The 14228-nt window shown below is 44.1% G+C and overlaps 1 protein-coding gene across 1 annotated transcript in view; it reads right to left on the minus strand.

The window, feature by feature from the left end:
• The window catches only part of ATP1A4 (ATPase Na+/K+ transporting subunit alpha 4), a 31229-nt gene extending 22986 nt beyond the window's left edge, over nt 1-8243 (minus strand). The window contains exons 1-7 of the mRNA XM_043451925.1: nt 8094-8243; nt 7829-7888; nt 5753-5956; nt 4896-5009; nt 2601-2735; nt 2224-2341; nt 470-738 (exon numbers count right to left, since the gene is read on the minus strand). Of these exons, the coding sequence (XP_043307860.1) occupies nt 470-738; nt 2224-2341; nt 2601-2735; nt 4896-5009; nt 5753-5956; nt 7829-7888; nt 8094-8243 (1050 nt within the window). The remainder of the gene's footprint in view (nt 1-469; nt 739-2223; nt 2342-2600; nt 2736-4895; nt 5010-5752; nt 5957-7828; nt 7889-8093) is intronic.
• Between the last annotated feature and the right edge of the window lie 5985 nt (nt 8244-14228).

A 14228-nucleotide genomic window follows, 5' to 3' on the forward strand; every position in this document is an offset into this window, starting at 1 on the left:
GAAATCTAACTAGAGCAATCCAGCAATGAAATGAAGTCAGATAAAAGGGGGGTAGGCTTCCCATTACTAGAAATCATCATCATCTCCTACAGATTTGATACAGGATATTTGGCATTGGTTGAAAGGTTGAATTTCTATGAACTCTGAAGTCCTCACCAGTAAGCTTCTATAATCCTAATACACTGAGGCCTTGGAGTGCAGCAAGTTGGCCAGGTTCACCACCCAGGACTGGAACTCACTCTGGGTGATTTATAATCTAATGCTTTCTGCATCATAACTCACTTCTTTTCTCACTAAAGAGAGAAGGCACCAGAAATACAGGTGGAGGAAGTCAGCGTAATTTGGGAACTAAATGATTTGACATCCACGTATGCATTGGAGTACTCTGCCCTTGAGAGGTTAAGCCACAAAAGAAAATATGAGTGATTTCATTTCCTTGGGGGAGCCACCCTCCACCCTGGTTACTCACTGTGACGGTGGCCAGCAGCCCCTCGGGCACGTTGGCTACGATGATGCCGATCAGAAAGATGACAGCCTCCAGCCAGGTGTAGCCCAATATAAGCGAGAGCCCAAAGAAAGTGACACCCAGGAAGACGGCCACTGCCGTGATCATGTGGATGAAGTGTTCCAGCTCAATAGCAATGGGGGTCTTGCCCACTGCCAGGCCGGAGGTCAGTGAGGCGATCCGGCCCATCACGGTGGAGTCTCCGGTGGCGATCACAATCCCCTGGGCTATCCCTGTGGATGAAGGGGGAAGTCTGAATGGGGAAGGCTATTGGATTTGGTTCCTACATAGAGAAAACTGTCAATGGTCAAAAACAAGGTGGAAGCTCAAGGGTCTCTGAGAGGTTATTACGTTCTGCTCTCTTTACGTTTCATTTGTACAAGTGAGGGTCTCCTAGTCTGAAAAATCTTAGATTTCACAGTGCTCCAGAGATAGCCAGTTTTCTTGCCTAACTGCCTTCACCGTCAAGGTCTTTGTCTTTGTTGCACTTAATCTAAGTATCTCCTATTGCCTGCATGTTTCTCATCTTGTCCTCGGCAGCTGAAGAGTTTCTTGAGCCCCAGGCATAGTGGGTACCCGTCTGCTGGAATCCTACGTTCCAAAAGCCCCCATCCTCTAACCCAGGGCTTCCCAATTTGCCCCCCAGGACTCATCTGGCAGCATCTGGAGTTGAGACCGAGATGGGAGGGGTTGCCACTGGCACCTCATGGGAGAGAGCGGGGTGTGCCAGGCATCCTGGAGCTCAGAGGACAGCCCTGCTTCCCCTGCCGACAGGAGCGCTGCCCAGCGGTCAGCCCGACTCGGTTTGCTGGCTGGAGCCAGTCTGCCCCCTGCTGGCTGGCACAGGCCATAACAGTGGGGCTTCTGGGCCCTAAGTCGGGAGGCGAACTCCACACACAGGATTAGACCACTCAGCTATGCGGCGTGAAATGAAGGGCCCCACAAAGTTCTTTGCTTACGATAATTCTTCCCGCCTTCCCGTAATGACTGAAATTCCTACCATTAAAGTTACAGTCAGAATCACCCAGAAGAGCAACATATTATAGAGATAGCTCTTATTTTTTCATCAGAAAGACTCATGTCTGAAAGTTCAGCTTTTCTACGTACTAGCTGTTTGCTCTGGGGCAAGTTCACATCTCTAAAGTCAGTACCCTCTCTTGGGATAGTGAAGAGAAGTTAGGGTTTACTTCAGGAGAAGAATGACTTAGCAGGGCTGAAAAATTTTCTTCCCTTCTGTGCTATTTTCAGCTCATAGACCACAGTCCATTCACTACATAGAATAAAAATAGCTACAATTACAGGGCACTTAAAATGTGTTAGGCCTTGTGCTAAGCATTTTATATGTATTATCTTCTTTAACCCACATAAAAATTTATGGAGCAGTGACTTTCAGTATCATCATTGTTCAAATGTGGAAATGATGGCTTTGACTTTTGATTTAAGATCGTACAGCTCATGAGTGACAAAGAATGTAGACTATTTACTGGCTATAACATTCCCTACAACCTTTAAATGATAGAGAATTCTAGAAATCTTTGTTTCAACCTTTGCTTCTTCTTCTTTTTTTTTTTTTGGCACACGAGATCTTAACTCCCCAACTAGAGCTCGAACCTGTGACCCTGCAGCAGACTATCGGAGTCCTAACCACTGGACCACCTTTAGGTGACCACCGTCAATCTTTCCTTTTGAACCTAGGCTACTTATGATTCGACATTCACCTTCCACACAGTGGGTGGAGAAGAAGCAGATATTTTGGGTCTCCAAAGGGTTCTCATTGGTGAACTCAGGGGAGCGGGACTGGGGCTCTGACTCTCCCGTCAAGGATGAGTTGTCCACCTGGGATGGGAGAGAGGAGGATCGTAAAGCGAGAATGGAAAAAAGATTTACACAGATGACACATGTTTTTCTGCCACCAGCATCATCGTTATCGACATGCAGACAGAAACAGAAACTTGCACACCACTGTAACCTCAGATCTGCTCTTGGGACTTCTCAAGGTTCCGAATAAGATGATAATTCATTAACTGAGCCCAGGTCACCGCAGTGCTCTCAGACCACATTTGGCCTCCTCCCGCGGCATTTCGCACCCCCTCACCTTACATCCTTCTGAAGAGATGAGCCGGATGTCAGCGGGGATTCGGTCCCCACCCTTAACTTCCACCAGGTCTCCTACCACCACTTCATGCACAGGGATCTGAAGCTTCTCTCCACCTCGAATGACCAGCGCTTGCTGTGGGAAGACAGGGCAGGGTCATTTTCCAGAGCTCTGTTCTCTTTCCCATCCAGTTCCTGGTCTCCTGTCCTCTGATTCCCACTGTTACTCACCACATCATTTGTGCAGATCACTTTGGTAGATTGCAAATTCTTACCATCACTGTCTGCAGGGCCCTTTGATGCTCCTCTCACTTATATCCCTTCTGGGAATGTGGTTTTACCTCTTCATTTCTGCACTTAGGTTCAACCGAATGGCTTGCTTTGGCCCATAGGACATTAGCAAATGTAATGCAAGCAGATGCTTAAAAAATGCTTGCACACTGGGGCTTGCCCTCTGTCACCATATTGAATGGGCTCAAGCTAACCTCCTGGAGGAAGAGAGATTATAAGGAGAAAGGCCCAGATGTCCATGACATCTCATCTGAAGCCCCAGACATGTCAATGAGGTCATCTAACACCAGCCAGCACCAGCTAAGCTCAGCCCAGATCAGAAGAACAGCCTAGCCACCGTGAGAAGTACTATGTTTGTTGTTTTGAGCCGCTGTTTTTAGGGTGGTTTGCTAGGCAGCAGACACTGATAGTTTCCAAACTCCTACTTCATTCAACCAAAACATTTTCCCCTGAACTCTTACCCAAGGAAGGAATTAAGTTCTGTTGACATCAAAGGGAGAAGATCCCGGGCTAAAAGGCTAGAACACGACCATGTCATTGGGAAAATCTGGAGCCTGTCCCTCTTCAAGTTTCCAGCCCTCTGCCTAGGAACGTCCTCCTGCTGCCATGTTTTCCAGGTTCTTTAGAAAGTTTTTATTTGAAAATAATCTAAACTTTCAGAAGAGTTGCAAGAATAAAAATTGTACCAAGAACACCTATATAACCTTTGCCCAGATTCATCTGTTAACATTTTACCCTATTCTCTTTGTCATCTGTTCTCTGTCTCTACATGTGTGTATGTGAATTCTTTTTCCCCCCAAACTATTTGAGGGCAAGTTACATACATCATGATCTTTGTAAAAAAAAATATTATATTTTTTGATGTGGACCATTTTTGAAGTCTTTATTGAATTTGTTACAATATTGCTTCTGTTTTACATTTTGTTTTTTTTTTACTGTGAGGCATGTGGGATCGCTGACCAGGAATTGAATCACACCCCCTACACTGGAAGGTTAAGTCTTTACCACTGACTGCCAGGGAAGTCCCCACATAAATCATGATCTTTTATCATACATACTTCAATGTGCATTTCCCAGGAATTAGGTGAAGAAACTGGAAACCCACTCCAGTATTCTTGCCTGGAAAATTCCATGGATAGAGGAGCCTGGTGGGCTGCAGTAGTCCATGGGGTTGCAAAAAGTCAGACATGATTTAGTGGCTAAGCATGCAAGCATAAGAATTAGGGTATTAAATAACCATAAAATGGTCATCAAACTCAGGAAAGTTCACATAGACACAATACTTTCATCCGCTGTCTGCATTCTAGTTTTATCAATTGACCCAACATATCCTTTACAGCATTTTTTTCTGCTCCAGCATAGGATTTGGTCTAGGGTCAGATACTGCATTTAGCTGTCACGTCCATTTAGCCTCCTTTAATCTGCATCACTTCCATAGCTGTTCTTTGTCTTTAAGACCATTGACATTTGAAGAATCTGCCTTCCCCAACCGCCTGTGCCTCCACCTTACTTTTGGGGGGATAGATCCCCAATAGATTTGAGGTTTCATATTATGCTCATTGGACTTCTCTGGTGGCTCAGACGGTAAAGAATCCACCTGCAATGCGGGACACCTGGGTTAGATGCCGGGGTGGGGAAGATTTCCTGGAGAAGGGAATGGTAACCCACTCCAGTATTCTGGCCTGGAGAATTCCATGGACAGAGGAGCTGGCAAGCTGCAGCCCATGGGTTTGCAAAGTCAGAAACCACTGGGCGACTAACACTTTCACTTTCATTATGCTCATTGGATTCAGATTATGCATTTCAGACCAGACAACTTCAAAGGTGATGTGTTTTTCTCAGGGTACTCTTAAGGACAGCCAGGACACTTAAATGAATTCACCCTCATTATCAGCCTCACACAATTCACTCATGGTAGGGTACAATTCTTCAAGGTACATAAAAGTCATATATTTGGCTACATTCTAACACAGTCTCTCACTAGATCCTTCCATATGAATCCTACCTGAGGTACCATATTCTTAAAAGATTCCATGATCTTGGAGCTCTTGGCCTCCTGATAATAGGAGAAGCAGCCAGTGATGACGACTACGACAGTTAGTACGATGCCCAGGTACAGCTGCGGGTAGGGAAACCAAGGGCTCATCAATCGGTTCTTTCCTTCCTCTTCATCCTCAGAAAGTCAGTTTGCAAAGGGTAAGAGCCATTTCTCTAGGTGGAGGAAACCATGGAACTTGGCGGGAGAGCACAGGGATTGAGCAGAATCTGAGACAGCCTGGCTCTTTCAGCTTCCTGCTGAAGGAACCCCAAGCTACAATTTGGAGCCAGCAAAACTCCAGATCCAAGAAGCGCCGTCTTTTCTTCTCCAGAAAGGCTACTCACAGGGGGTGGGGGCTAGTGAGGAGATGGATAGGAAGGAGAGAGATTAAAATTCTGCGAAAGAGAGTAGACAGCAAAGTGCTTTGATGATCATTCATGAGGATCATCAAAGGAGAGCAAGTTTCTAGAGAGAACTCTGTATCTCAGGGAGCTGAGTCAGAAGCTTTCTGTTTCTTTTTTTGGCCACACCACATGGCTGGCAGGATCTTAGTTTCTTGAGCAGGGATCAAACCCGTGCCCCTGCAGTGGAAGCACTGCAGTGCAGTGGAGTCCTAACCACTGGACTGCAAGGGAATTTCCAAGATTTTTTTTTTTTAAAGAGGCTTTCTAGATAAAAGGGAAACCAGGAGGGACCAACGCTCTCTTAGCAACTCCTGGGAGTGTATTGATTTGGATCTGAGGACTTCAGGAGCGCTAGGCTGCTGAATAGAAGAGTGGCAGGGGCTGAGCAGAGCCTAGGCAGCAGTGGTTGAACAGACTCACGTTGTCTTTGGTGGAGTCCTCCTTGAAATACATCTGGATGCTGTAGGCCACGAAGCAAAGAATGGCCCCAGTCCACAGTAGGAGGGAGAAGCCGCCAAACAGTTGCTTGCAGAATTTGACCCATTCTGGAGTGGTCTTGGGAGGGGTAAGTGTATTGGGTCCATCTCGAGTCAGGATTTCCTGCGCCTTTTCAGGGCTATGGCCCTGTGTGGAGAAGAAATAGGGAGGAAGGGAGAACCATGAGAAGAAAGCTGTCACAAAGGAGAACCTGGCTTCAGAACTCAGGTCTGCCATTTATAGCCCCAGGATAAGTCTAGAGACCAGTAAAGTTCTCCAAGGGTCAGCCTGGAAGTTCTTCCTACATAAGTGGGCTTCTAAAACTTGCATTACAGAAGGATCTTATTTAGCCTCCTTACTCAGGAAGGATTTTTAGTTTATGGGTTGATTCACAAATCTTTTGAACACCTGTCTTGGGACAGGTACAACGGTAGAGTGCTAAAGTGAGGGAGACTGAGGCCGGGCCTAATGGAACTCCATCTCCAGTGAGGAGATGCATGTAAATGATTTATAATACAATGTGCCAGGCTAATGGAATGATGAGATACAATGCATATGCTTATAACCTACAGACATCCACACTTTGATTCCTTAACTTGGAAATAGAAAAAAACAAACAAGCAACTAGATACATGAGATTGTAGATCCTCACTCTAGCCTGGTGCATAAACTTGTGTGCTTTTTCCTGAGTGACAATAAGAGTAAAACCGGCTAGAGGATTGTAATAAAAAAAGAAGAAGGAAGCAGCTCTCTTAAATATCCATCAGCCACTCCCCAACCTCCCCTGGAAAAATACAATTTAAATAAAAACAGGACCCGTCCCCTATGCTCATCTCTGGTTACCAGATGGTCACCCTAATACCCTCCAACGAAGAGATTCTAGTGCTCAGAGGAACTTACGTTTCCAGGGCTTTTGTTTATTTGTGACCATTGAGTTAGTGGTTCCAGTAGAAGCAGCAGCAACAGTAAAGTGAAGGCAGCGGTAACACATGGTTTTGCTGGTAAACCAGCAGTTCTCAAAGTGCGGCCTGGGGACCTACAGGGTCCTGAGATGCTTTCTGGGCAGAGCGGATCCACGAAGCCAGGCAATGTTTTTTTTCTTTTGGCCACAAGTAGAGTCCTAACCACTGGACCATGAAGGAATTCTCAAACAATTTTCACAATAACACTGAACTGTTGTCTGTCTTTTCACTCACATTCTCTTGAGTATAGAGTAGAATTTTCCCAAGGCTACAGGGTACGTGGTAGCACAATAGAGTTAATTCTGAAACTATATGGGAATCCAGCAGCCTTCTACTAAAAAGCTAGATGTTAGATTTGCAAAAATGTAAAATATCACTAATTTTTTTGCTTTGAAAAGCAGTTGACATAAAAATATTTGTACTAACAGATACTAGCTTTACTCTTGTTTACAAACGAATTAGGAAATACTTTTTAATTTTCTTAATTTTGATTTCTAATATGATAAATATAGATGACAGGTGTGTGCTGGGCTTAGTCACTCAGTCGTGTCCAGCTCTTTGCGACCCCGTGGACTGCAGCCTACCAGGCTCCTCTGTCCATGGGATTCTCCTGGAAAGAATACTGGGTTGCTATGCCCTCCTTCAGGGGGTCTTCTTGACCCAGGGATCCAACTCGCGTCTCCTGCGACACCTGAATTGCAGATGTACCCTTTACGGCTGAGCCACCGGGGAAACCTGATAGAAGTAACCCACATAAGTCAAAGCTCCTTGGAATCCTTGATAATCTGTAAGAGTGTGAATGGGTCCCCAGGACAAAGGTGTGAGACGTGCTGCCCTAGCCCGTCCTCATTCTTTGCTCTAATCCTGAGCTCTCTTTGGAGTAGTTAGCATTAGCATCTTTTCCGGAATGTGTGCCCTTGGCCAGGTGCAGGTTAAGGATAAGAACATTGACCTTCAAGTCAGGGGCTAGATAGAGTTCCAGCTCGGCCTTTGTCCTGGGAGCCTCAGGATTAGGGATGAAGAGCCTCTGCCCGCCTCAGGGAACTCCTCCACTCACCCTGGTCAGGTCCACAGAATACTTGGCGCTCAGCTCATCCAAGGTTAATTTGTGATCATCCTGAGGAGACAGTAGAGCCACTGAGGGACAGGTGGTGACACATCATTTCCAGGGGAGACGTTTATGGGGAAGAGGGGAGGCCCTGGCCTGTGTGATGAACTCTCAGGGTGAGGGTTAGAGGGTTAGAGGTTAGAGGTTAGAAGGCTGAGGGTGGAGGGAGGTTTTTGGAGGGCAGTTTGTCAGCACCCTCTTGGGGTGTCCTCACCATGACTACTTCCTGCTTCAGCTCCTCCAAATCTTTCTTCTTTTTCTTCCTCTTCATTTTTTTTTTACTCATTTTAGGACTGTTCGTAGGTCTTGGGCTTGGATTCTGCTCATGAGGGGTCACGGTCCCTTTTTTACCTCCAAGCCCCATGGTTTTCCCTGGATATGGCTGTCCCAGATCACCTGGTGGGAAGAAAGCAACGAGAGTGAGGAGTGTGAGGGGACAGGGGAAGGAGGAAGAAGGGCTCATGGAGGGGACTGCGGGAGGCAGACAGGGAGGGCAGCCGCGGGGACGCCCTGGATGCGGGGAGGAGGCGTGGAGGGACGGGAGGAGCCTGTGGCCTAAGTTACAGGAAGGAGAAGGGATAAGGCGAGGGGGCCGAGGAAATGAAGCGTGGAGGGTGTGATGTGCCTAAGTGCAGAAGATGCTACAGGACCCCGAGCAGGTAGGAAGTGCAGTGGGCTTCAGGGTGTGCTGGAAGCCCCCAGCCCCAGCCGCTGTGGTGCCAAGGCAACGACCAGACCTGTGGTCACAAAGGCCTCTGCAAAGTTCTAACCCAGAATACACAAGGCTTAGTCTCTGGGTTTGGCAACGATTGGAGCAGGTTCTGCCACAGAGACAATTGTAGTCTGAAGGCGAGACTAGAGCAAAGTCCCAGCCTGGTCCTGCCAGCTTCCGGTACCCAGAGGTACCCCAGATAGCTGACTCAAAAAATAAAGCAGGCAGTCTGTATGTGAGTGTGCTTTTGCAGATGCAAACTTCCCACCGACATTGACTTTGAGCTTTTGGTTACAGGAGATCAGATAGCAGGTTAGGTCAGACTTTAGACTTTTGAAACAGTCCTGGCTTTGAATCCTGTCTCCTCTGCTTACCAGAGGAGTGTGGCTTTGGTTAAGTTACCTAACCTCTTTGTGCCTCTGTTTCCTCTTCGCTAGAGGGGGATACCATCTACATTGTAAGCTGGCAAGAGTAAGGATTAAAGTGGGGTGCTTCATGTAAAGCATATCTGATATACATAGTGTGTGCTCAACATATGAAATGAAGTGAAAGTCACCTACTTGTGTCTGACTCTTTGTGGCCCCATGGACTGTAGCCTGCCAGGATCCTCTGTCCAAGAGATTCTCCAGGCAAGAATACTGGAGTGGTTGCTATTTCGTTCTCCAGGGGATCTTCCCAACCCAGGGATCAAACCCTGGTCTTCTGCGTTGCAGGCAGATTCTTTACCCGCTGAGCTGCCAGGGAAGCCCTGTGTTCACCATATAGCTTGAATTAAATGTTATGAGTCTTATCTGTCGCTTAATATACAGCGCTTCTCAGTGAGACCGAAAATACGCTGTCCATGTGAATACCCTGTATTTCCTCATGACATATTTATCTCTTATTCACCTCCATTGACATCTCGGTATGCTGTTTGGTTGTATTAACTTTATATATATATTTACATGGAAAATTATGTTGTGCCTTCCAAAAAACCATCTGAAGTGGCTATATGTTTATATTATTTACACATTTTTCAGTTATGCATGTCACATACATTTTTCCTAAGGTGGGATATTTATTTAATTGCATTTTGGTTTGGCATGCTTTTCAAAAATATGACTGGATCAGAAAACATCCACCTCGGGGCTGATGTAACATTCCTTTAATATTCAGAAATAGAAAATTTCCCTTCCCAGCTGGGACAAATAATAGTTTCTTTAATAGATTGGTTGAAATTTTCCTTCTCTCCTAAAAGGGTGCAAAATAAAACCTGGAAGTCCCCTTTCCCTCTCCCTAAACTTAGATTCCCCACCGCTGATGTTACTGGTTTTGACAGTGTGCTGTGTGTCCTTCCAGTCTTCTTCTACATTTATACTAATAGTGTCTATAAGGAGGTGGATTCTCACTTTTTACAGACTCATTCAACTCCCCTTTCATTTATGTGAAGAGTTTATTTAATGGCCACAAGGCATGCCATATTCTGTATTGATGGTGGTCTATTCACTCATTCCCACTACTGATGGATTTATAGGCTATTTCCCTTTTAACTTTTTAACTATTAAAGACATTGTTGCAGCAGCAACCTTATATATGGTGCTTTTAGGCCTCTGAGCTTCAGTTCACATAGAACTGATGCCTGTTCTGACTCATAAGATTCTCTTGTTTAAAATCCTAAAAAATTTCTACCAGATTGCTCTGCAAGAGGGCTTGTCTTACCCATATTCCACCACCAAGATACAGAAACGTCCACTTCCCACACCTTTGATTACACTGGATGACCCTGACCATTTTCATTGTTTTCTATTATAACTGGCAAAATTTGATATCTTACAGTTCTAATTTCCATTTCTTTATTTTCTTACTTTTTCTTATATTTATGGGCCTTCTGGACTTTATTTTCCTTTCTCTGAATTGTCATTATTTGCCCAATTTTCCATTGTTCTTTTCCTTATTATCATATACATTACAAATATTTTCTCCCAGTCTCTGTGTTTAACGTAGATCATAAAATCCCAGAGAGCAAGGTTCAAGTTAAAACTGTGAAGTTAATCTATGCATCATCCATGTCGCAATAGCACTTAGCCCAGCTTTGCACATAGGAGGTCCCTCCAGGCAACTTTATTGACAATAAAATCAAGTGAATTTATTTTTGAAAACCCCATTCTGTCCCCACAGATCTTAGCTCAAAAAGTCTACCTCTTCTGAGAGGCCTTTTCTAATTGCCAAATCCAAAACAGCAGCTCTCACAAGCAGTCCTCAGTCCATCACTTGTGGGCTTCACTGCACTTCTTAAACTCTGAAATTATCCTGCCACTTATCCACTGACTTGTTAAGTTTTCTGTTTCTCCATGACAGTGGGGACCTTTCTGGGCTTATTTGGGCTCTATACCCAGCCTCTAGAATAGCACAGAGTGGTTCATCCCCAGACAGTTCCTAAAAATAAGTTGAACAATGAATTTTCAGGTTTTATCCTAATATTATAAGGTTCAATACCCATCATTTGGTCTGTTATGTTTTAAAACCTGTTAGGGTTGATATGCTAGCATTACAGTTATCTACTCATTTGCTTCATAATTACTTATTAAAAAAACACTCTGACATTCTTACCTGATCACTCTTGCAGCTGAATGTCACAACCAGCATGTCATGTTTTATAAAAATACAATGAGGCTTTTAATTGGTATTATATTGGTTCTTTATAGCAGCTTATTTTTATCTTTACTGTATTCTGTCTTCCCAAACAGCAGTCGAGTTTAGCTTTCCGTGCATTTATGTTTTTTTTTTTATTATTCTCACTGTGTTTTTAAATTTTCTTTAATAAGCACCTTATGTCACAAATGCTAAATCTTGAGTGCAATTTGTTTTGGTTCTATTATAAATAGAAGCTCTTTTACTGTATTTTCTAACACTTAGAGAGAAATTTGATTTTTAAAAAACCGATGTCTTGTACCTATAGTTTTGAAATCATTGCTTATAGGACTTTTTGTTCGTTGCTGTAGCTTTCTTTTGGTTGAATTCCTTAGATACTTTTAGGTATTTAACCATATTTGTTACCAAAAAAATATGTTTTTATTTCTTCCAGCTTGTCCCTTTATTTAGACCATATAAATACAAACTTCTTATCCAAGATTTCAAATGTTGCTGCTATTGCTTTTGTTATAGTTGTTATGATAGTTTTCTGGACTCATACATCCTTCCCCGCTTCTCTGAACATAATTATGTTTTCCTTAATGCTTTTTTCCTTGAACATCTTAATCAGCAATAAATGTTAAATTTTACTGATAACCTTCTAACATCTTTTGAAATAATTATTTAATCATTTTTCTAGTGAATGTTAGTGGTTAGTTTCTGTATAATATATTGTCCTTGAATTCTACTATTTGATGATACATTAACAAATATATATATTTGTTTATTTTATTAAATTCTATCAAAACTGTATTTGTTTCATAAAATAGGCAGAGCAATATAAAAGTTTTTTCTATCTTCTAGTACAGTTGAAATAATATAAGGGTGTTCTTTGAGTTCTAATTGTTGGCAGTTTTATCTGCTCCTCAGTGCTCTGAGCAGGCTGATGTTGAAAGCTTATAGACATAGGGCCCATGGACAGTACAGCATTCGGTTGTTTTTAATGCTACCCAGGGCCAGAGATCTGAGAAAATGTTTTGAGTATCTCTTATTTCCTACTTCCCCCATTCTTTAATCCCTAAAATAAATGTGGGATCAGGGATCAGAGACACAGTTGACCCACGGCTTCACCTAATGAAGTGCCCCAGAGGTGTGGGGGAGGGGCTGCGCTCAAAATCTAGAAAGGATATTCCGTGGAACCAGCACCAAATTATCTAACCATTTGCCCTATGTCGTGTTGCATTCTTAGCATTATGGGTATTTAGCTTGTTGTCTGTCTCTGATGAATCTTTATATTTACTATTCTGCAGGGAAAAAGGAAAAGGCATGGAAAACCTGTCTGCCTGGGTCAGAGGTTGGCCTTAATTTTACACTACATCCCACAGTAAGAGTCTCTCATCTTCTCAGTAACGGCCTCTAAGATGGTTGACTCTTAACTCCCTACCCCATCATTAAGGTCATGCCTTCTCCCCTTCTCGGGTTCTAATCACTTGGATCTGCCCAGCCTCTACTGGTCAGATGTTCACTGTCCACACATTCTTGGCTCCCTTCGTAGCTTCCCCAGCTCATTAAACCAATGCGCTCATCAGGCTGCCTCCACGCCCACAGGTTTTCTGTCCACACCACTGCCAATGAGTATGGGTGGCATGCTGGTTAAGGGAGCTGGTCTCGGGTTTGAATCCTGATTCAGATGCTTACCATCTTTGAGACTGAGTACCTAATTTTGCCTTTCCAAGCCCTAATTTTCTCATCTGAAAATTAAAGAAAACAATAGTCTCCATCTCACTGGATTAAGAGGACTTTTTTCATCATCCAACCAATGTTTATTAATTGCCCAATACATGTCAGGCATCATTTTTTTAGGTGATAAATTCAGGTGGTGAAGAGAAAAGTACTTTTGTGTACATGGAAATAATTCTGGAGGAGTCAGGCAAACATTTTTGCTTTTGTATAAGCAAAAAACTTTTGTATAAGCAGAAAACTATATATGTGTGTCTGTGAATTATATATTTTTATACACTACCTATATCCACCTAGCTATGTAAATTTGAGGTAGATCGTGTTCGTGAATGAAAACAGAGAGAATGGGGAAAGAGGTGCCAAAAGTGTTAATTTATTTGCTGTGGTCTGTGAGGACCTTGTGAAGAGGTACTGTTTAAGGGGCAATCTGTAGAGAGTGAGGCAGCCAGTCACGTGAAGAACTAGAGAAAACGATTCCTGGCAGAGGGACCATCAAAAATAAAGGCCCTGAGGCGGGATTAAATGAGACTATACAACTAAAAGTGTGACATACTTACAGAGAAGCTGCAGGTAATTTTCCTACAAGTTCTGTCACAATAATCACCACCACCACCATTGCTAATGCTGTAATAAGGGGGCCAAGCACTGACGCCTGACCGGCATCCCAAGATCCTGGCACAGGGCTGGAAGTTTGCGGTCTTCCTCTCTCCTGTTGTCAGGGACTCCTGGGAAAACGCACACCTGCCCGTCCACCCCTCCATCCCCAGCACAGAAGCATCCCTCCTTACCACCCTTCACACCCTGTCCGAGAAGATTCTGGCGTCTGCTGCTGCGGCTCAGTCACTCAGCTGTGTGCTACTATTTGTGACCCCATGGACTGTAGCCCACTAGACTCCTCTGTCCATGGGATTCTCCAGGCAAGAATACTGGAGTGGGTTGCCATTTCCTCCTCCAGCAGATTTTCCTGACTCTGTGTCTCCTGCACCGTTGGGGAGATTCTTTACCACTGGGCCACCTGGGAAGCCTCCAATGTCCACTGCTTAGATGAATTTCAAGGATTGCATCTACTTCTCCCTCCATTCTTTCCCCCTCCATCTAGAACAGTATTGGCTGTTCACTGGTGTTGACCATCAGGGTCCTTCAGCCCACCATCTCCTCCCTGCCATCCTGACCCTGCTGCTCATATTAAGAGTGGCTTGCTTGTGGTCTGGCATGGAAAAAGCAGACGTGGCCCTCAGGGTTCAGGCCTATCGATTCATGGACTCTTTCTTGTCCTAGAAAAGCCTT

The sequence above is a fragment of the Cervus canadensis genome, chromosome 2 (genome assembly GCF_019320065.1).
Source record: "Cervus canadensis isolate Bull #8, Minnesota chromosome 2, ASM1932006v1, whole genome shotgun sequence".
In the NCBI taxonomy this organism is placed as follows: Eukaryota; Metazoa; Chordata; class Mammalia; order Artiodactyla; family Cervidae; genus Cervus; species Cervus canadensis.